The sequence below is a fragment of the Pecten maximus genome, chromosome 5 (genome assembly GCF_902652985.1).
Source record: "Pecten maximus chromosome 5, xPecMax1.1, whole genome shotgun sequence".
NCBI classification, from domain to species: Eukaryota; Metazoa; Mollusca; class Bivalvia; order Pectinida; family Pectinidae; genus Pecten; species Pecten maximus.
Window position 1 is genome coordinate 41,787,730 of NC_047019.1, and position 23,954 is coordinate 41,811,683.

Sequence of the window (23,954 nt, forward strand, 5' to 3'; positions counted from 1 at the left end):
GTAAACGACTTGCCTTTATTTCATGGTGATAGATATTCTAGCGCAAACATTACACTAGCCAGAGCTTCGTGTGAAAGCCGTGTCAAACAGGCGCCATTTTGATTGAGTGATCACGTGAACAGATGGATCACGTGATCAGATGATCGCTAAATTTAGCCAAATCTCGCGAGAAAAAGACTGAATTGTAAACAAAAATGGCGTCGGCAAAAATACCGGAGGGAATTACAAAATACGGGAATTTTGGCTCTCCTGCCGGGAGGAAATAAATGACTTGAAAATAAGGGAGATTTTGTCTCACGCCGGGAGGTATGGCATGTATGTCATTCACCTGAACAAACTTGGTAGCCATTCTGAAGGCCAAATATGAAAAGTGATTTAAAGGCTTTAGCAAATTTCGCCCCATGACCTTAAAAGTTGGTCAAGGTCTTTAATTAGAGTAATTTTTGGGCCCTTTACCGCAGCATGCTACAGGCCAAATACTAAGCCTTTGGGCCTCTTGATTTAGCATATTTAACCCATGTGACCTTGAATGTAGGTTAAGGTCATTCATTTCAACAAAAATTTCCCCATTGTGCAGGTGAGCTAAAAAGGACAGCCACATATATCCACTATCAAAAAAATCTGACTTTGATTCCTTTCTCTGACCTTGCCCTTGTTGGATGTAGAAGTATACCTTGCCCTTGTTGGATGTAGAAGTATAAGTGTTACACAATACTTCATTATGACACATACACAGAATGCCCTTTCAATATGACTTGAATATTTAGATACAGATCCAAAAGTGTTAGCATGGTGTTGATTCTCAATATATATTAAGCAAAGTAGATGATATGCTTATTTTATCACAAAACATCATTTTGAACTGAAATCTTACCATCTTCCCTCCTCCTCCTTCGGAATTTCACAGCTGCAACGTTGATTAGATTCATACCATACAGGTTATAGTCAATGAACATCTGGAAACAAATGTTGTACAAAGCAGATAAGATGTACTCCTATTATGTATGCAAGTGTGTAAAATTATGAAAAATTCAAAAACTTAATTCTTTATCCCCTATTATATGAAAGGAAAATGAATATATTTTGTTTTGTTGAACATTTTATCAGCAGGAGAAACAGTCTGAATTTCTTGTCTTCTTTGAACTCCCGATACAAACATTGCAGCAAATCTTCAAGCAACATTAAAACTAGTTACCTAGACAAACAAGCAAAGTTTCAATAGTAATCATTGTCTCCAGTGCCAAGTGTGTAAGGTAGTGTAGTGTGTAGTGTACAATACCTGTAGTGTGTATATATAGGATGTGTTGTGTACTATACCTGTAGTGTGTATATATAGGATGTGTTGTGTACTATACCTGTAGTGTGTATAGGATGTGTTGTGTACTATACCTGTAGTGTGTATAGGATGTGTTGTGTACTATACCTGTAGTGTGTATAGGATGTGTTGTATACTATACCTGTAGTGTGTATATGATGTGTTGTGTACTATACCTGTAGTATGTATAGGATGTGTTGTGTACTATACCTGTAGTGTGTATAGGATGTGTTGTGTACTATACCTGTAGTGTGTATAGGATGTGTTGTATACTATACCTGTAGTGTGTATATGATGTGTTGTGTACTATATCTGTAGTATGTATAGGATGTGTTGTGTACTATACCTGTAGTATGTATAGGATGTGTTGTGTACTATACCTGTAGTGTGTATAGGATGTGTTGTATACTATACCTGTAGTGTATATAGGATGTGTTGTGTACTATACCTGTAGTGTGTATATATAGGATGTGTTGTGTACTATACCTGTAGTGTGTATAGGATGTGTTGTGTACTATATCTGTAGTGTGTATAGGATGTGTTGTGTACTATACCTGTAGTGTGTATAGGATGTGTTGTGTACTATACCTGTAGTGTGTATATGATGTGTTGTGTACTATATCTGTAGTATGTATAGGATGTGTTGTGTACTATACCTGTAGTGTGTATAGGATGTGTTGTATACTATACCTGTAGTGTGTATAGGATGTGTTGTGTACTATACCTGTAGTGTATATATATAGGATGTGTTGTATACTATACCTGTAGTGTGTATAGGATGTGTTGTGTACTATATCTGTAGTATGTATAGGATGTGTTGTGTACTATACCTGTAGTGTGTATATGATGTGTTGTGTACTATACCTGTAGTGTGTATATGATGTGTTGTGTACTATACCTGTAGTGTGTATATGATGTGTTGTGTACTATATCTGTAGTATGTATAGGATGTGTTGTGTACTATATCTGTAGTGTATATATGATGTGTTGTGTACTATACCTGTAGTGTGTATAGGATGTGTTGTGTACTATATCTGTAGTATGTATAGGATGTGTTGTGTACTATACCTGTGGTGTGTATATATAGGATGTGTTGTGTACTATACCTGTAGTATGTATAGGATGTGTTGTATACTATACCTGTAGTGTGTATAGGATGTGTTGTGTACTTTACCTGTAGTGTGTATAGGATGTGTTGTGTACTATACCTGTAGTGTGTATAGAATGTGTTGTGTACTATACCTGTGGTGTATATAGGATGTGTTGTATACTATACCTGTAGTGTGTATAGGATGTGTTGTGTACTACACCTGTAGTGTGTATAGGATGTGTTGTATACTTTACCTGTAGTGTGTATAGGATGTGTTGTGTACTATACCTGTAGTGTGTATAGGATGTGTTGTGTACTATACCTGTAGTGTGTATAGGATGTGTTGTATACTATATCTGTAATATGTATATATAGGATGTGTTGTGTACTATACCTGTAGTGTGTATAGGATGTGTTGTATACTATACCTGTAGTGTGTATAGGATGTGTTGTGTACTATACCTGTAGTGTGTATAGGATGTGTTGTGTACTATACCTGTAGTGTGTATAGGATGTGTTGTGTACTATACCTGTAGTATGTATAGGATGTGTTGGTGTACTATACCTGTAATGTGTATAGGATGTGTTGTATACTATACCTGTAGTGTGTATAGGATGTGTTGTGTACTATACCTGTAGTGTGTATAGGATGTGTTGTATACTTTACCTGTAGTATGTATAGGATGTGTTGTATACTATACCTGTAGTGTGTATAGGATTTGTTGTATACAATATCTGTAGTGTGTATAGGATGTGTTGTGTACTATACCTGTAGTGTGTATAGGATGTGTTGTGTACTATACCTGTAGTGTGTAAAGGATGTGTTGTGTACTATACCTGTAGTGTATATAGAATGTGTTGTGTACTATACCTGTAGTGTGTATATATAGGATGTGTTGTGTACTATACCTGTAGTGTGTATATGATGTGTTGTATACTATACCTGTAGTGTGTATAGGATGTGTTGTGTACTATACCTGTAGTGTATATATATAGGATGTGTTGTATACTATACCTGTAGTGTGTATAGGATGTGTTGTGTACTATACCTGTAGTGTGTATAGGATGTGTTGTGTACTATATCTGTAGTATGTATAGGATGTGTTGTGTACTATACCTGTAGTGTATATAGGATGTGTTGTGTACTATACCTGTAGTGTGTATAGGATGTGTTGTGTACTATACCTGTAGTGTATATATATAGGATGTGTTGTGTACTATACCTGTAGTGTGTATAGGATGTGTTGTGTACTATATCTGTAGTGTGTATAGGATGTGTTGTGTACTATACCTGTAATGTGTATAGGATGTGTTGTGTACTATATCTGTAGTGTGTAGGATGTGTTGTGTACTATACCTGTAGTGTGTATAGGATGTGTTGTGTACTATACCTGTAGTGTGTATATGATGTGTTGTGTACTATATCTGTAGTATGTATAGGATGTGTTGTGTACTATACCTGTAGTGTGTATAGGATGTGTTGTATACTATACCTGTAGTGTATATAGGATGTGTTGTGTACTATACCTGTAGTGTGTATATATAGGATGTGTTGTGTACTATATCTGTAGTGTGTATAGGATGTGTTGTGTACTATACCTGTAGTGTGTATAGGATGTGTTGTGTACTATATCTGTAGTATGTATAGGATGTGTTGTGTACTATACCTGTAGTGTGTATAGGATGTGTTGTATACTATACCTGTAGTGTGTATAGGATGTGTTGTGTACTATACCTGTAGTGTGTATAGGATGTGTTGTGTACTATACCTGTAGTGTGTATAGGATGTGTTGTGTACTATATCTGTAGTGTGTATATGATGTGTTGTGTACTATATCTGTAGTATGTATAGGATGTGTTGTGTACTATACCTGTGGTGTTTATAGGATGTGTTGTGTACTATACCTGTAGTGTGTATAGGATGTGTTGTGTACTATACCTGTAATGTGTATATGATGTGTTGTGTACTATACCTGTAGTATGTATAGGATGTGTTGTGTACTATACCTGTAGTGTGTATATGATGTGTTGTGTACTATACCTGTAGTGTGTATATGATGTGTTGTGTACTATACCTGTAGTGTGTATAGGATGTGTTGTGTACTATACCTGTAGTGTGTATAGAATGTGTTGTGTACTATACCTGTAGTATATATAGGATGTGTTGTGTACTATACCCGAGTATGTATAGGATGTGTTGTGTACTATACCTGTAGTGTGTATAGGATGTGTTGTATACTATACCTGTAGTGTGTATATGATGTGTTGTGTACTATATCTGTAGTATGTATAGGATGTGTTGTGTACTATACCTGTAGTGTGTATAGGATGTGTTGTGTACTATACCTGTAGTGTGTATATGATGTGTTGTGTACTATATCTGTAGTGTGTATATGATGTGTTGTGTACTATACCTGTAGTGTGTATAGGATGTGTTGTGTACTATATCTGTAGTATGTATAGGATGTGTTGTGTACTATACCTGTGGTGTTTATAGGATGTGTTGTGTACTATATCTGTAGTGTGTATAGGATGTGTTGTGTACTATACCTGTAGTGTGTATAGGATGTGTTGTGTACTATACCTGTGGTGTTTATAGGATGTGTTGTGTACTATACCTGTAATGTGTATAGGATGTGTTGTGTACTATACCTGTAGTGTGTATAGGATGTGTTGTATACTATACCTGTAGTGTGTATATGATGTGTTGTGTACTATATCTGTAGTATGTATAGGATGTGTTGTGTACTATACCTGTAGTGTGTATAGGATGTGTTGTGTACTATATCTGTAGTGTGTATAGGATGTGTTGTGTACTATACCTGTAGTGTGTATAGGATGTGTTGTGTACTATACCTTTGGTGTTTATAGGATGTGTTGTGTACTATACCTGTAATGTGTATAGGATGTGTTGTATACTATACCTGTAGTGTGTATAGGATGTGTTGTGTACTATACCTGTAGTGTGTATAGGATGTGTTGTGTACTATACCTGTAGTGTATATAGAATGTGTTGTGTACTATACCTGTAGTGTGTATAGGATGTGTTGTGTACTATACCTGTAGTGTTTAAGGTGTGTGTTGTGTACTATACCTGTAGTGTGTATATGATGTGTTGTATACTATACCTGTAGTGTGTATAGGATGTGTTGTATACTATACCTGTAGTGTGTATAGGATGTGTTGTGTACTATACCTGTAGTGTATATAGTGTATATAGGATGTGTTGTGTACTATATCTGTAATGTGTATAGGATGTGTTGTGTACTATACCTGTAGCGTGTATAGGATGTGTTGTATACTATACCTGTAGTGTTTATAGGATGTGTTGTGTACTATACCTGTAGTGTGTATAGGATGTGTTGTGTACTATACCTGTAGTGTGTATATGATGTGTTGTGTACTATACCTGTAGTGTGTATATGATGTGTTGTGTACTATACCTGTAGTGTGTATAGGATGTGTTGTGTACTATATCTGTAGTATGTATAGGATGTGTTGTGTACTATACCTGTGGTGTTTATAGGATGTGTTGTGTACTATACCTGTAGTGTGTATAGGATGTGTTGTATACTATACCTGTAATGTGTATAGGATGTGTTGTGTACTATACCTGTAGTGTGTATAGGATGTGTTGTGTACTATACCTGTAGTGTGTATAGAATGTGTTGTGTACTATACCTGTAGTGTGTATAGGATGTGTTGTGTACTATACCTGTAGTGTGTATAGGATGTGTTGTGTACTATACCTGTAGTGTATATAGAATGTGTTGTTTACTATACCTGTAGTGTATATATAGGATGTGTTGTGTACTATACCTGTAGTGTGTATAGGATGTGTTGTGTACTATACCTGTAGTGTGTATATATAGGATGTGTTGTGTACTATACCTGTAGTGTGTATAGGATGTGTTGTGTACTATACCTGTAGTGTGTATAGGATGTGTTGTGTACTATACCTGTAGTGTGTATAGGATGTGTTGTTTACTATACCTGTAGTGTAGATATAGGATGTGTTGTGTACTATACCTGTAGTGTGTATAGGATGTGTTGTATACTATACCTGAGTATGTATAGGATGTGTTGTGTACTATACCTGTAATGTGTATAGGATGTGTTGTATACTATACCTGTAGTATGTATAGGATGTGTTGTGTACTATACCTGTAATGTGTATAGGATGTGTTGTGTACTATACCTGTAGTGTTTAAGGTGTGTGTTGTGTACTATACCTGTAGTGTGTATAGGATGTGTTGTGTACTATACCTGTAGTGTTTAAGGTGTGTGTTGTGTACTATACCTGTAGTGTGTAGGGGATGTGTGACTCATGGGGTTGGTACACCTGATTCATGACTGCTCCACCTAACAGGAGATCAGCAACCCTGAAGTTGAAAAAAACATTTTAGGTTGAAAATTAAATCATCAAAAAGTCAATACAAATGCATGTTCACCAAATCAAAGTTTGTGGATATCTGTAATGCAATCCAAGATTGAATAGCCTTTTATTTTACCCAATCATACTTATTATTTCAAGCTTAGTGAGAAACCCTCTGGTACTAATATCCGTCATTAGTCAGAAACCCTCTGTTACTAATATCCGTCATCAGTCAGAAACCCTCTGGTACTGATATCCATCATGAGTCAGAAACCCTCTGTTACTGATATACATCATTAGTCAGAAACCCTCTGTTATTGATATCCACCGTGAGTCAGAAACCCTATGGTACTGATATCCATCATTAGTCAGAAACCCTCTGTTACTGATATCCATCATTAGTCAGAAACTCTCTGGTACTGATATCCATCATTAGTCAGAAACCCTCTGGTACTGATATCCATCATTAGTCAGAAACCCTATAGTACTGATATCCACCATCAGTCAGAAACCCTCTGGTACTGATATCCATCATTAGTCAGAAACCCTATAGTACTGATATCCATCATTAGTCAGAAACCCTCTGGTACTGATATCCATCATTAGTCAGAAACCCTATGGTACTGATATGCATCATTAGGTAGAAACCCTATGGTACTGATATCCGTCATTAGTCAGAAACCCTCTGGTACTGATATCCACCATTAGTGAGAAACCCTATGGTACTGATATCCATCATAAGTCAGAAACCCTCTGTTACTGATATCCATCATTAGTCAGAAACCCTATAGTACTGATATCCATCATTAGTCAGAAACCCTATGGTACTGATATCCATCATGAGCCAGAAACCCTCTGGTACTGATATCTGTCATTAGTCAGAAACCCTATGGTACTGATATCCATCATTAGGTACAAACTCTCTTGTACTGATATCCATCATTAGTCAGAAACCCTATGGTACTGATATCAATCATTAGTCAGAAACCCTCTGGTACTGATATCCATCATTAGTCAGAAACCCTCTGGTACTGATATCCATCATTAGTCAGAAACCATCTGGTACTGATATCCATCATTAGTCAGAAACCCTATGGTACTGATATCCATCATTAGTCAGAAACCCTATAGTACTGATATCCATCATTAGTCAGAAACCCTATAGTACTGATATCCATCATTAGTCAGAAACCCTCTGTTACTGATATCCATCATGAGTCAGAAACCCTCTGGTACTGATATCTGTCATTAGTCAGAAACCCTATGGTACTGATATCCATCATTAGTCAGAAACTCTCTGGTACTGATATCCATTATTAGTCAGAAACCCTCTGGTACTGATATCCACCATTAGAGAGAAACCCTCTGTTACTGATATCCATCATTAGTCAGAAACCCTCTGTTACTGATACCCGTCATTAGTCAGAAACCCTCTGTTACTGATATCCATCATTAGTCAGAAACCCTATAGTACTGATATCCATCATTAGTCAGAAACCCTATGGTACTGATATCCATCATGAGTCAGAAACCCTCTGTTACTGATATCCATCATTAGTCAGAAACCCTATGGTACTGATATCAATCATTAGCCAGAAACCCTCTGGTACTGATATCAATCATTAGTCAGAAACCCTATAGTACTGATATCAATCATTAGCCAGAAACCCTCTGGTACTGATATCCATCATTAGTCAGAAACCCTATGGTACTGATATCAATCATTAGTCAGAAACCATCTGGTACTGATATCCATCATTAGTCAGAAACCCTCTGTTACTGATATCCATCATGAGTCAGAAACCCTCTGTTACTGATATCCGTCATTAGTCAGAAACCCTATGGTACTGATATCCATCATGAGTCAGAAACTCTCTGGTACTGATATCCATCATTAGTCAGAAACCCTCTGGTACTGATATCCATCATTAGTCAGAAACCCTATAGTACTGATATCCATCATTAGTCAGAAACCCTATAGTACTGATATCCATCATTAGTCAGAAACCCTATAGTACTGATATCCATCATTAGTCAGAAACCCTATAGTACTGATATCCATCATGAGTCAGAAACCCTCTGGTACTGATATCTGTCATTAGTCAGAAACCCTATGGTACTGATATCCATCATTAGTCAGAAACCATGTGGTACTAATATCCATCATTAGTCAGAAACCCTCTGTTACTGATATCCATCATTAGTCAGAAACCCTCTGGTACTGATATCCGTCATTAGTCAGAAACCCTATGGTACTGATATCCACCATCAGTCAGAAACCCTCTGGTACTGATATCCATTATTAGTCAGAAACCCTCTGGTACTGATATCCATCATGAGTCAGAAACCCTATGGTACTGATATCCATTATTAGTCAGAAACCCTATGTTACTGATATCCATCATGAGTCAGAAACCCTATGTTACTGATATCCATCATTAGTCAGAAACCCTATGGTACTGATATCTATCATTAGCCAGAAACCCTCTGGTACTGATATTCACCGTGAGTCAGAAACCATCGGTACTGATATCCATCATGAGTCAGAAACCCTATGTTACTGATATCCATCATTAGTCAGAAACCCTCTGGTACTGATATCCATCATAAGTCAGAAACCCTATGGTACTGATATCCATCATAAGTCAGAAACCCTATGTTACTGATATCCATCATTAGTCAGAAACCCTCTGGTACTGATATCCATCATTAGTCAGAAACTCTCTGGTACTGATATCCATCATTAGTCAGAAACCATCTGTTACTGATATCCATCATTAGTCAGAAACCCTCTGGTACTGATATTCACCATCAGTCAGAAACCCTCTGGTACTGATATCCATCATAAGTCAGAAACCCTCTGTTACTGATATCCATCATTAGTCAGAAACCCTCTGGTACTGATATCCATCATTAGTCAGAAAAACCCTATAGTACTGATATCCATCATGAGTCAGAAACTCTCTGTTACTGATATCCATTGTGAGTCAGAAACCCTCTGGTACTGATATCCATCATTAGTCAGAAACCCTCTGGTACTGATATCCATCATTAGTGAGAAACCCTATAGTACTGATATCCATCATTAGTCAGAAACCCTATAGTACTGATATCCATCATTAGTCAGAAACCCTCTGGTACTGATATCCATCATTAGTCAGAAACTCTCTGGTACTGATATCCATCATTAGTTAGAAACCCTCTGTTACTGATATCCGTCATTAGTCAGAAACTCTCTGGTACTGATATCCATCATTAGTCAGAAACCCTCTGGTACTGATATCCATCATTAGTCAGAAACCCTCTGTTACTGATATCCATCATTAGTTAGAAACCATCTGTTACTGATATCCGTCATTAGTCAGAAACCCTATGGTACTGATATCCATCATTAGTCAGAAACTCTCTGGTACTGATATCCATCATTAGTCAGAAACCCTATGGTACTGATATCCATCATTAGTCAGAAACTCTCTGGTACTGATATCCATCATTAGTCAGAAACCCTATGGTACTGATATCCATCATAAGTCAGAAACCCTCTGTTACTGATATCCATCATTAGTCAGAAACCCTATAGTACTGATATCCATCATTAGTCAGAAACCCTCTGGTACTGATATCCACCATTAGTTAGAAACCATCTGGTACTGATATCCATCATTAGTCAGAAACCCTATGGTACTGATATCCATCATTAGTCAGAAACCCTCTGTTACTGATATCCATCATTAGTCAGAAACCCTCTGGTACTGATATCCATCATCAGTCAGAAACCCTCTGTTACTGATATCCATCATTAGTCAGAAACCCTCTGGTACTGATATCCATCATTAGTCAGAAACCCTATAGTACTGATATCCATCATTAGTCAGAAACCCTCCTTTACTGATATCCATCATTAGTCAGAAACCCTCTGTTATTGATATCCACCGTGAGTCAGAAACCCTATGGTACTGATATCCATCATTAGTCAGAAACCCTATAGTACTGATATCCATCATTAGTCAGAAACCCTCTGGTACTGATATCCACCATCAGTCAGAAACCCTCTGGTACTGATATCCATCATTAGTCAGAAACCCTCTGGTACTGATATCCATCATTAGTCAGAAACCATCTGGTACTGATATCCATCATTAGTCAGAAACCCTATGGTACTGATATCCATCATTAGTCAGAAACCCTATGGTACTGATATCCATCATTAGTCAGAAACCCTATGGTACTGATATCCATCATTAGTCAGAAACCCTCTGGTACTGATATCCATCATTAGGTAGAAACCCTATGGTACTGATATCCATCATTAGTCAGAAACCCTCTGGTACTGATATCCATCATTAGTCAGAAACCCTCTGGTACTGATATCCATCATTAGTTAGAAACCCTATAGTACTGATATCCATCATTAGTCAGAAACCCTATGGTACTGATATCCATCATTAGTCAGAAACCCTCTGGTACTGATATCCATCATTAGTCAGAAACTCTCTGGTACTGATATCCATCATTAGTCAGAAACCCTATGGTACTGATATCCATCATTAGTCAGAAACCCTATGGTACTGATATCCGTCATTAGTCAGAAACCCTATAGTACTGATATCCATCATTAGTCAGAAACTCTCTGTTACTGATATCCGTCATTAGTCAGAAACCCTATGGTACTGATATCCACCATTAGTTAGAAACCATCTGGTACTGATATCCATCATTAGTCAGAAACCCTCTGGTACTGATATCCACCATCAGTCAGAAACCCTCTGGTACCGATATCCATCATTAGTCAGAAACCCTCTGGTACTAATATCCACCATTAGTGAGAAACCCTATGGTACTGATATCCATCATAAGTCAGAAACCCTCTGTTACTGATATCCATCATTAGTCAGAAACCCTATAGTACTGATATCCATCATTAGTCAGAAACCCTATGGTACTGATATCCATCATGAGTCAGAAACCCTCTGTTACTGATATCCGTCATTAGTCAGAAACCCTATGGTACTGATATCCATCATTAGCCAGAAACCCTATGGTACTGATATCCGTCATTAGTCAGAAACCCTATAGTACTGATATCCATCATTAGTCAGAAACTCTCTGTTACTGATATCCGTCATTAGTCAGAAACCCTATGGTACTGATATCCACCATTAGTTAGAAACCATCTGGTACTGATATCCATCATTAGTCAGAAACCCTCTGGTACTGATATCCACCATCAGTCAGAAACCCTCTGGTACCGATATCCATCATTAGTCAGAAACCCTCTGGTACTAATATCCACCATTAGTGAGAAACCCTATGGTACTGATATCCATCATAAGTCAGAAACCCTCTGTTACTGATATCCATCATTAGTCAGAAACCCTATAGTACTGATATCCATCATTAGTCAGAAACCCTATGGTACTGATATCCATCATGAGTCAGAAACCCTCTGTTACTGATATCCGTCATTAGTCAGAAACCCTATGGTACTGATATCCATCATTAGCCAGAAACCCTCTGGTACTGATATCCATCATTAGTCAGAAACCCTCTGTTACTGATATCCATCATGAGTCAGAAACCCTCTGTTACTGATATCCGTCATTAGTCAGAAACCCTATGGTACTGATATCCATCATTAGTCAGAAACCCTCTGGTACTGATATCCATCATTAGTCAGAAACCCTATGGTACTGATATCCATCATTAGTCAGAAACCCTCTGGTACTGATATCCATCATTAGTTAGAAACCCTATGGTACTGATATCCATCATTAGTCAGAAACCATCTGTTACTGATATCCATCATTAGTCAGAAACCATCTGTTACTGATATCCATCATTAGTCAGAAACCCTCTGGTACTAATATCCGTCATCAGTCAGAAACCATCTGTTACTGATATCCATCATTAGTCAGAAACCCTATGGTACTGATATCCATCATTAGTCAGAAACCATCTGTTACTGATATCCATCATTAGTCAGAAACCCTATAGTACTGATATCCATCATTAGTCAGAAACCCTATGGTACTGATATCCATCATTAGTCAGAAACCCTATGGTACTGATATCCATCATTAGTTAGAAACCATCTGGTACTGATATCCATCATTAGTCAGAAACCCTATGGTACTGATATCCATCATTAGTCAGAAACCCTCTGGTACTGATATCCATCATTAGTTAGAAACCATCTGTTACTGATATCCGTCATTAGTCAGAAACCCTATGGTACTGATATCCATCATTAGTCAGAAACCCTCTGGTACTGATATATATCCATCATTAGTCAGAAACCCTATAGTACTGATATCCATCATTAGTCAGAAACCATCTGTTACTGATATCCATCATTAGTCAGAAACTCTCTGGTACTGATATCCATCATTAGTCAGAAACCCTATGGTACTGATATCCATCATTAGTCAGAAACTCTCTGTTACTGATATCCGTCATTAGTCAGAAACCCTATGGTACTGATATCCATCATTAGTCAGAAACCCTCTGGTACTGATATCCATCATTAGTCAGAAACCCTCTGGTACTGATATCCATCATTAGTCAGAAACTCTCTGTTACTGATATCCGTCATTAGTCAGAAACCCTATGGTACTGATATCCATCATTAGTTAGAAACCATCTGTTACTGATATCCATCATTAGTCAGAAACCATCTGTTACTGATATCCATCATTAGTCAGAAACCATCTGTTACTGATATCCATTTTTAGTCAGAAACCCTCTGAGGAAATTCTAAAAAAAAATTTCAGATGTCTAGTAGGCTATTTGAAGTGTACATCCTCTTTGATTTAGAAATGCATCTAATTAATATTTGTTTTTTTTTAAATAAACAATATTCAGGGTTATTTGTGGGTCTAAATGATGACACTTTGACAGCCAAACTCTGTCAACCATCAAACTTTCTATTAACTTGAACAGCTACAGCTAATAGCTGATTATTCATGTTCTACTAGGTTTTCAACTTCAAAACAACAAGAAAATGCTGTTGTTGATATCTCCCACGCAGTAGCTGACAAGTCATGATGAGCCATTCTAGTTAAAGTATTACCTCCCACTCAGTAGCTGACAAGTCAAGATGAGCCATTCTAGTTACAGTATTACCTCCCACTCAGTAGCTGACAAGTCAAGATGAGCCATTCTAGTTACAGTATTACCTCCCACTCAGTAGCTGACAAGTCAAGATGAGCCATTCTAGTTACAGTATTACCTCCCACTCAGTAGCTGACAAGTCAAGATGAGCCATTCTAGTTACAGTATTACCTCCCACTCAGTAGCTGACAAGTCAAGATGAGCCATTCTAGTTACAGTATTACCTCCCACTCAGTAGCTGACAAGTCAAGATGAGCCATTCTAGTTACAGTATTACCTCCCACTCAGTAGCTGACAAGTCATGATGAGCCATTCTAGTTACAGTATTACCTCCCACTCAGTAGCTGACAAGTCAAGATGAGCCATTCTAGTTACAGTATTACCTCCCACTCAGTAGCTGACAAGTCAAGATGAGCCATTCTAGTTACAGTATTACCTCCCACTCAGTAGCTGACAAGTCAAGATGAGCCATTCTAGTTACAGTATTACCTCCCACTCAGTAGCTGACAAGTCAAGATGAGCCATTCTAGTTACAGTATTACCTCCCACTCAGTAGCTGACAAGTCAAGATGAGCCATTCTAGTTACAGTATTACCTCCCACTCAGTAGCTGACAAGTCAAGATGAGACATTCTAGTTACAGTATTACCTCCCACTCAGTAGCTGACAAGTCAAGATGAGACATTCTAGTTAAAGTATTACCTCCCACTCAGTAGCTGACAAGTCAAGATGAGCCATTCTAGTTACAGTATTACCTCCCACTCAGTAGCTGACAAGTCATGATGAGCCATTCTAGTTACAGTAATACCTCCCACTCAGTAGCTGACAAGTCATGATGAGCTATTCTAGTTACAGTATTACCTCCCACTCAGTAGCTGACAAGTCAAGATGAGCCATTCTAGTTACAGTAATACCTCCCACTCAGTAGCTGACAAGTCATGATGAGCTATTCTAGTTACAGTATTACCTCCCACTCAGTAGCTGACAAGTCAGGATGAGCTATTCTAGTTACAGTATTACCTCCCACTCAGTAGCTGACAAGTCAGGATGAGCTATTCTAGTTACAGTATTACCTCCCACTCAGTAGCTGACAAGTCAGGATGAGCCATTCTAGTTACAATGACACACTCTTTACATGGTACAACAACCTGCAGTTCATATGAATCATCAAAACCATCTGTATGTATACAGCCAAGGTAATAACATGAAAAGTAATTCTACAATGATCCGTAAAGCCACCCTATAGCTGTGTCCTTGATGTAACCTCTCTGTTACATGGCACTTATACATTTACTAAGATATGGACAACAGTAAAACTAAATCACTGAAGCATGAAATGTAAGACAAATTGAGCATCCATAATATGTATCCAACAGCACATTCTTAGCTCTGTCATTTATACAAGTTTATTCCTTGTGTTGATGAAGAATAGTTAGAAGTTGTCATATCCATTTCTTCAGTCCATGCTAATGTTTTTGAGAAGAGACAACAAAGTCAGTGTGTTTTATACACACATGCAGGATATAGGGGAGACAAGGTATTAACTGTTGATGTCATTACATAAGAATTTCAGAATGATTTGATCTAATGTAACCCGTTACCACAGTTCCTCTACCAGACTGTTAAGTCTGACTCGGGTCCTAATCAACATAAACGAGAGCAGTCGTAAGATGTTTTTTATTTAGAGTTAGATAACATCAACCAGAGCAATTAAACAACCTTAACTACAAATCATCAAACAGGGGGCTTGTGTGTGCATTGTATATTAATACCAAGAATGTGAGGATTGATGTTTTCCATCCACAGTTAAAATTCGGACCTTACAGGTAACCAACAAGATGTTACTTTTATCTTGTAAACTATGAAATACTATCCTTTCTGTCATAAACAATTCAATTCTACAGCGGAGCAATCTCAGTGTATCAGACAAGTGTAGAAACTAAGATATACCAGATACTTGTCACCTGAAAAGTTGTGCAAGGCCTTATCTTTCACGGTGTATGGTTTACCTGGATAGCTACATGTTGTGTCATGAGGGTAGATACAGACTGAAAACATTAATCTGTTTCTGTTGTTCAGTAGCTTTTTATAGGCTTACACAGCTGATTATTTGTGATATACTATACACTGTGCATCCATATAAAGAGTTAATCTCACAGCAATATTATTTCTATAGCTTTGTTTACTTACTTTCTTATGATACCTGGATTGTATAGGTAAATCTTAAGAAACTGTTGCTCCTTGTCATGGTAACCATACATAGGTCTGAAACAAGACAATGAAACAATTTATGATACTGTATAGAAAAGTTGCTTCACAGGCTAATATTTCACACCTAGGCCACACGTATACATTCTATACATTTGCTTGTATATATAAATATTTGGGTCTTTATTTTCACTCTATACATCCCTCTATATCAAAATTAAATCTCCCACAAATATAGCCAACTATACTGGTATGTGGTTGACAATTTTAGATGCATTTATTATCGGTATATTTTTCAGAACTTAAATCCCAGAGGAGGATATTGTGAATTGTTTTCAACACATACCCATGGATACCCCTTAAGCTATTACCAAACTATCATAATTTGAATCACACGTCCTGACTGTAAATATTAGTTGTGGAAATGGATTGTAGTCTTGTAATCAATGACTGGACATAAACAGAAATGGTCTACTGATTTTACTGTTTATTAATCAGGAAGTTTACAACTTAAATTCTTAATACTGAATTTTGTGTGATAGAAAATAAATAATTTGAAAACAAAGCCACAAAGACTCATCAAGAATAGACGAGGCAAAAATTAACCTTACTTAATAACCAATAATGGAAATTGGTTGACATTTCGAAAATATTCAATTATCAACACAACACCAGTAAATATCATGTGAGGTTGACAAATATAGCAATAGGAAGAAAACTTGAGGAATGAAAACATGACTGACATTCATCACTTTACAGTATATATGTGGGCCATTTTCGGCAAAACTGAAGAAATTTATCGCTTTACAGTATATATGTGGGCCATTTTCAGCAAAACTGAAGAAATTTAAATGAATTTCAATATTTTCCCGATTACACATTAAAGTGAAAACTGTTTACTTACATTCCAGACACCAGGGTAATCTTATAAACATGTTGAATGTTTGAAGTGGGATGACCTTGGGCAACATTGACAGCTTTATCCAAGCTGGAAGCAAAGAGCCGCATGTACCTGTCCCAGGGCTGTGTGCCATCGTAAGGCACATACAGATATGGAAACACACCATGCACATGCATACACGTTTTCTGACCTGCATAAAAAGAAACTCAAACTTTAGAATATCAAAACAATAATTTTTATTTCTTTTGGAAGGATATTCCAATCCATCACTAAATTATCATATTTAATAATGTAAACATACAAACTTTCATGCTGAAAGTATTAAACTAAATTTAGATTTAGCTAAGTAGTCTCTGTTTAATGTTTTCTAAAACAAGCATTGAGGAAATGCCAATTCATCATAATGCTAATTTGTTTAAATTTGAATGCACTATACAATTGAGTATGCCAATACAAGTGGATTAATTAACACTACCATATGATTACTCGACCTGGCCAGTAGCATATAATATATATAGAGCTTTTGCATGACAGCATTCAAACAAATTGTTGGTAGGTGCAAGTTTGTCTTCAAGTGTCAGAGGCACAATGTATTTTACATCCTAAGAGGAAAAAATTAAGATAATTGTGCAGAATTTGGGACAGCTGAAATATTGAATGTTCACATCAAATTTTTAGTACCGGGGGTATTTATATATAACAATACAATTCAGTGAATTACATATATGCATTTGACAGGCAATTACAATGTAAGAGGTTCCAGTGACCAATCCTGTGAAGGATTTTAAAGAATTTGTTATATCTACCCTTTTGGGCCCAGCCCCTCATGTCCCCTAGAGGGGTTGCATGCCCACTATACAGAATAAGTTAATTAGGCTACCTGTTTGTGGGGGTACATGTATGTTTGTATGTGAGGGGTAATTTTATGTAGCAGCCGGGTGAATTTCCCTGTACAGATTCTTTTTTTTTTCAATGAACGATGTACGAAGTGTGTATACAAATATCACTTCCAGTACACATATTATTTCAATTATCTGTAATTCTCATGTTGGGGAACAAGATGTGTTTGTATGTTAATTATAAAGAAGAGGGTGAAAGATGTACTTTTATCCTGTAAAGAGTGAATGAAAAACAAAAAATCAAAGTACTGAAAGTACTGTAGGAGGCGTTAGTCAGATGTAAAAGGAGATATTTGAAATAAAGCAAGAATACAAATTAAACTGATATCAACATGACTAAACATTTCCACTTAAGTGTGTCAAACCAACTGGACATAATGGTTTTCAGTCCTGATGAATGTAATGGTTTAGACTGTTTCGATGTACATAATGGTTTTAACCATCTTAAAAGTTGCAAACCTACTTCTAAAAGTAGTTAAACATTTCTTATTTCAATCAAACCTTTACTTAAAAAGTCAAACATTTTAATTTTTTTTCAAATCAACTTCTACTTAGGTACATGTCATTAACATTCATACTTTAAACCATCTTTTATACTTAAGTAGTTCAAAATTTGCATTTATGTGTTTAAAACAAACTTATATTTTATAGGCCTGGGAATTAGAAATGTCGAAACAATATAATATGCATTTCGATAAGTTATAACAATACACGATATGTATTGAAAATACAGGGAGTGTCTGCTACTTTTTTTGTTGAAAGTGTGCAATGTCTTTCAATATCTTGTAAACAAAATTGTTTATTCCTTTCTATTTTGATCTTAGAATAATATCAAAATTAGATTGACAGCTTTTAAAAGTTATTACACTTTTTTTTCAACAAAGACCTCATTTTTAAGGACAATTATTTCAAAATTAGATATCAATTCCATCTATTTTAATAGATCCAATGGCAATATTAACAATAAACTGTGATTAGTGATTTGTTGCTTTTTAATTTAGCACCAAGATGTAGATAATAGCCTAGTAGCTATAGGTACTGTATATAAATATACAGCGTTTTACATGCAAAATATTGAAGAAAACTTTCATATTTGATATCAATTCAATTTGATTGTATAAGGCCCTTGGGGTGGGGAAAGAACCCTGGGCCTATTTTTACATTAGGATTGTGTTCATCTCTTGTTGTCCAGCAAGATTATGGAGTTGGGATCTGAATGGTTTCACAGATAAAACAAGAGGCCCAGAGGGCCTGTATCGCTCACCTGGTTTTATGAGATGTGAAACAAAAATGATGCTTAAGTTTATTTGTCAATATATCATAAGCATTTTATACGGGTACATGTACATTGGTTTATTGTTATTCTAAAAATGTCAATTTAGCGAAATTGACCTATTTTGGTCCCATCCTTCAGCCCCCGGGAGGTTAACCCCAACATTCGTACAATTTTGAATACCCACCCCATAACCATGCTACCATACGAATGTAGGTTTTATACCAAATTGTGCAATCAATCCATGAAATGAAATTGACTTTGGGTACAACCCCATAGGGATTGCTACCACACCAATGTGAGTTATATCCATAACTTAGTTTCAGAGAAACCAATTGACCCCTTTTGACCCTGACCCCCGGGGTCAACCCCACCATTTTTACAATTTTGAATCCCTACCCAAAAGGATGCTACCAGTCAAGTATGAGCTATATCGATTGCTTAGTTTCAGAGAAGTTATTTCCGTCAATTGAGCCAAATTGACCCCTTTTGAGCCAACAATTGAATTGCAATTTATGGATAATTTTTGATTTTGGCAAGAAAACATTCTTTAAAGGGCATATCTGCATCATTTTTAATAATTTGCCTTTGAAACTTCGCACACACCTTCATAAGAGTCGGTTCTTTAAAATGTGAATGAAGGTCAAGGTCAGAGAGATAAACTCAATATTTGTTGCCAGTCACACATCTTACATGTATCCAGCCTTCGTGTGTATGTGCAGTTTTGGGTCATTTTTTAATTTTGGTAGGAATTTCTTTTTAAAAGTGCCATATCTGTGTCATTTTGATTATTTGACCTTGATGCATTGCACACACCTTTAAAAGGGCTGATTCTTTAAAATGTGACCCAAATTAATAATTTGAAAGAACTTTGAATTTTCTTGATCATTTGACCCCCATGACCTTGAATGAAGGTCAAGGTCAAATATAAGTAAAACATTTGTAGCCAGCCATACGTTATCGATGCGCCAAACATCAAGCCTTCATGTGTATATTATAGATAAAAGAGCAGAAACCTTTATTCTGCAATTTTGGATTATTTTTTTATTTTGGCTGGAGAAAATAGCTTTATGATTCTTTTCCAAGTGCCATATCTTTCTGCCATATTTTTATCTGATGACAATAAAATATGCACATTCTGTTTCAGTGGACTATGTTCTTTCATATGAAATGGAAAAAAATAATCAATATAAGATTTTTATTTTTGACATTCGAACCCATAACAAGTCGTTGGCCTTGACATTCTCTGACAATATATCATTGAGAAAAGTTTGCCCTAACCACGTGCTAACCAATTTCCAATGAAAATGAAACAAATTATGCTAAAATATGTGTGATGAGTTTTCTATATAAACTATAGTAAAATGTATCCTCTCCCCAGGGAGAATGCGACACATAGGGGGCCATGAAATTAACAATTTTGATAAAACAGCTTAAGAACCTTTTGTACACCATTCTGCGATATCTTGGTCTTAAGAAGAAGACCGACGCATGACGACAGATCAAATTATAATGGTGTATATTATGAGCTGAATGTCAAGGATTGTAAACTCTGTACAAATTGTATTATATTATCAGGCAGTCAGCCTAAATGTATGTTTCATTTCTACCATATTAGAAGTTTGATGTTTTGTACGATATATATATAGAGCATGCTCTATACTTAATTTTTACACATACATTAAAGGAGTTAGCTACTTTCATAAATTAAGATGTTTTTTCTAGAGTTTACTAGGCCGGATGAAATATGATCATGAGCAATCAGTATGGTAAATATGAGATTTGATAAAATGCCTCTCGTAGTCAACCAATCATGATCACTCAACTTCTTTTTGTAGGAGTCAATATTATCTGTAGGAGAATTAAACTCTCGCGATGTCTGTTGCACATAAGTACAAAGAAATACATTATCACTGAAGCCGAAAAAATTCACACTTAAGTAGCAATAACACATAATAGTCAAAAACCCAATATATGTGATCAGTGATAAGAAACAGTACTTATAAGCATTTTTGGCAATTTATCCTGAAACAGCTATAGCCTTCCATATTTGACATCCCACAGATTGTTGCTTGTATATATATATAGTTTTAAAGGTCAACATTGGAAAAAACCTAAATGGTTATACATGAATTCATAATGAATAGAATTATTGACAAAAAAGTTTCATTTATTTTCACACTTTCTGGAGACCAATAAGGAGATTGATGATCATTTTAAGGGATTTGTTCGTGACATGAAAATCAAACATTTTTAATGAAATTTCAAAAGCAAATATAGATTTATTTTGAAAGTTATGCGGATATTGATATTTGAGAAAGTCTTATATTATATGGATTGTATATCGATTGCCAATAGATATACATGTATTTATCATTTTACATGAAAACAACAAAAAGTTATATTACATGAAAACAACAAAAAGTTGTACTAGTACGTTAAAATGCAATTGGTATACATTTTGTTAATCTACAATTACTTTGTATTGTTTAAATATTCTATGTAATACAAACATTTCACAGCTTGGTGCATACAAATGTATATATATATATTACATGAAAATATTTGAAAAGGTTGCATTGAATCGTGAGCTGAATAATATATAAATAAGACAAGCTGGTTCAATAATAATTTAGCATTTTCATATATATTACGAGTGCGAGTAGCTACTGCAGTAAACCTTATCACAAAAATCCAGATTATGTATATTGTCTCTGTCGGGGAAGGTACAGCACAAATGACCACCACGACAGATATGTGCCAGTTTTCTTAGTTTTGAAAAATAAACGATCGAATTCCATCACGCCATCACGTAGGTCTGCCGATTCATAGATTTGAAACACAGGGACTTCGATCAGTTATCGCAGTAATCCGAAAGGTTCTGGTGTTGATATCGCCTTAAAGCTGATTAAAGTCTGTATATAGTATATAGCAAGATCGTCAGAAAATTCGGACTATAATCGCAGTAGATATTGTGATTTTGTGGTCTGACCAGGCTTGAACAACTTATCGTAAACAGTTTCGTCCTAAATAAACAAACGCTTATTTCAGTGGGTCAACAAACAGATTTAAACTTTGTAAGCAACTTGCCTTTAATTCATAATGATAGATATTAATTTCTAGCGACAATCATCACACTTTGATGCTTCGTGTGAAGCCCGTGTCCACGTGCCTCCATTTTGACAGAGTAAACAGACGAAACACGTGATCGCTAAATATCGGACCAAATCTCATAAAATCTCGTGAACAAACTACCAAGTTGTAAACAAAAGAAATGTTGTTAGCCAAAACCTGGAGGGTTTTATGAAAATCGGAAATTTGTTTGCGCTTGGGTTGTTATGCCGTCTTTATTCCTAGTAGTTAAACAAGTGTCCTCTGTAAGGTAACGTCAGAATATCGCAGTTATCTCCCTTCAATCAGTATTTTCGATATAGATTTGCAATTCGATGCAGGTGTAGATATTTACAAGACATTATTCTTATTGTTTATTCAAAATAGTTCCTGAAATGTTCACAACATTATCAGCATAGTTAATACATTTCTGTACACATCTACTTTGAATGACGGACTATATACAATGACGTGCCTCATACTTGGACTAATAAGCGAATCATTACCCTTAGTTACAGAAATTACCACCAGAGGTCTCAAATTCCGGGCTTCCGCCGAAGAGAAATTTATACTGAATATACCTTTTTTCATGTAATAGCACTTTATTTGTAGTCGTGATAGTTTTCATAAATGTATATATAGTTCAACTACATCATATATGAACCGAAAGAAACTACAAAATGAACTGTGAAAGGAAATATAACGAAAATGAAAGTGAGAGATTGTGACGTCACAACTCGTAGGTGATTGTAATATGGCAGGCGTAAACGCCTCCATAAAAATTCATGTAAAGAAGGGATGGGGATGAAGGACAAACATTTATCCCGTAAAGAAGGGATAAAGGACAAACATTTATCCTGTAAAGAAGGGATGAAGGACACATATTTATCCTGTAAAGAAGGGATGAAGGACATATTTATCCTGTAAAGAAGGGATGAAGGACACATATTTATCCTGTAAAGAAGGGATGAAGGACATATTTATCCTGTAAAGAAGGGATGAAGGACACATATTTATCCTGTAAAGGGATGAAGGACATATTTATCCTGTAAAGGGATGAAGGACAAACATTTATCATGTAAAGAAGGGATGAAGGACAAACATTTATCCTGTAAAGAAGGGATAAAGGACAAACATTTATCCTGTAAAGAAGGGATGAAGGACACATATTTATCCTGTAAAGAAGGGATGAAGGACATATTTATCCTGTAAAGAAGGGATGAAGGACACATATTTATCCTGTAAAGAAGGGATGAAGGACATATTTATCCTGTAAAGAAGGGATGAAGGACACATATTTATCCTGTAAAGGGATGAAGGACATATTTATCCTGTAAAGGGATGAAGGACAAACATTTATCATGTAAAGAAGGGATGAAGGACAAACATTTATCCCGTAAAGGGATGAAGGACATATTTATCCCATAAAGAAGGGATGAAGGACAAACATTTATCCCGTAAAGGGATGAAGGACATATTTATCCCGTAAAGAAGTAATGAAGGACAAACATTTATCCTGTAAAGAAGGGATGAAGGACAAACATTTATCCCTTAAAGGGATAAAGGACAAACATTTATCCCGTAAAGAAGGGATGAAGGACACATATTTATCCTGTAAAGAAGGGATGAAGGACATATTTATCCTGTAAAGAAGGGATGAAGGACACATATTT

The 23,954-nt window shown here is 36.1% G+C and overlaps 1 protein-coding gene across 1 annotated transcript in view; it reads right to left on the bottom strand.

Moving 5' to 3' along the window:
* Window positions 1–23,954, bottom strand: part of LOC117328070 — a 92,339-nt gene that overhangs the window by 36,408 nt on the left and 31,977 nt on the right. Inside the window, exons 4-7 of the mRNA XM_033885408.1 lie at window positions 17,002–17,188; window positions 16,080–16,154; window positions 6,706–6,787; window positions 875–956 (exon numbers count right to left, since the gene is read on the bottom strand). Coding sequence (XP_033741299.1) covers window positions 875–956; window positions 6,706–6,787; window positions 16,080–16,154; window positions 17,002–17,188 — 426 coding nt within the window. The remainder of the gene's footprint in view (window positions 1–874; window positions 957–6,705; window positions 6,788–16,079; window positions 16,155–17,001; window positions 17,189–23,954) is intronic.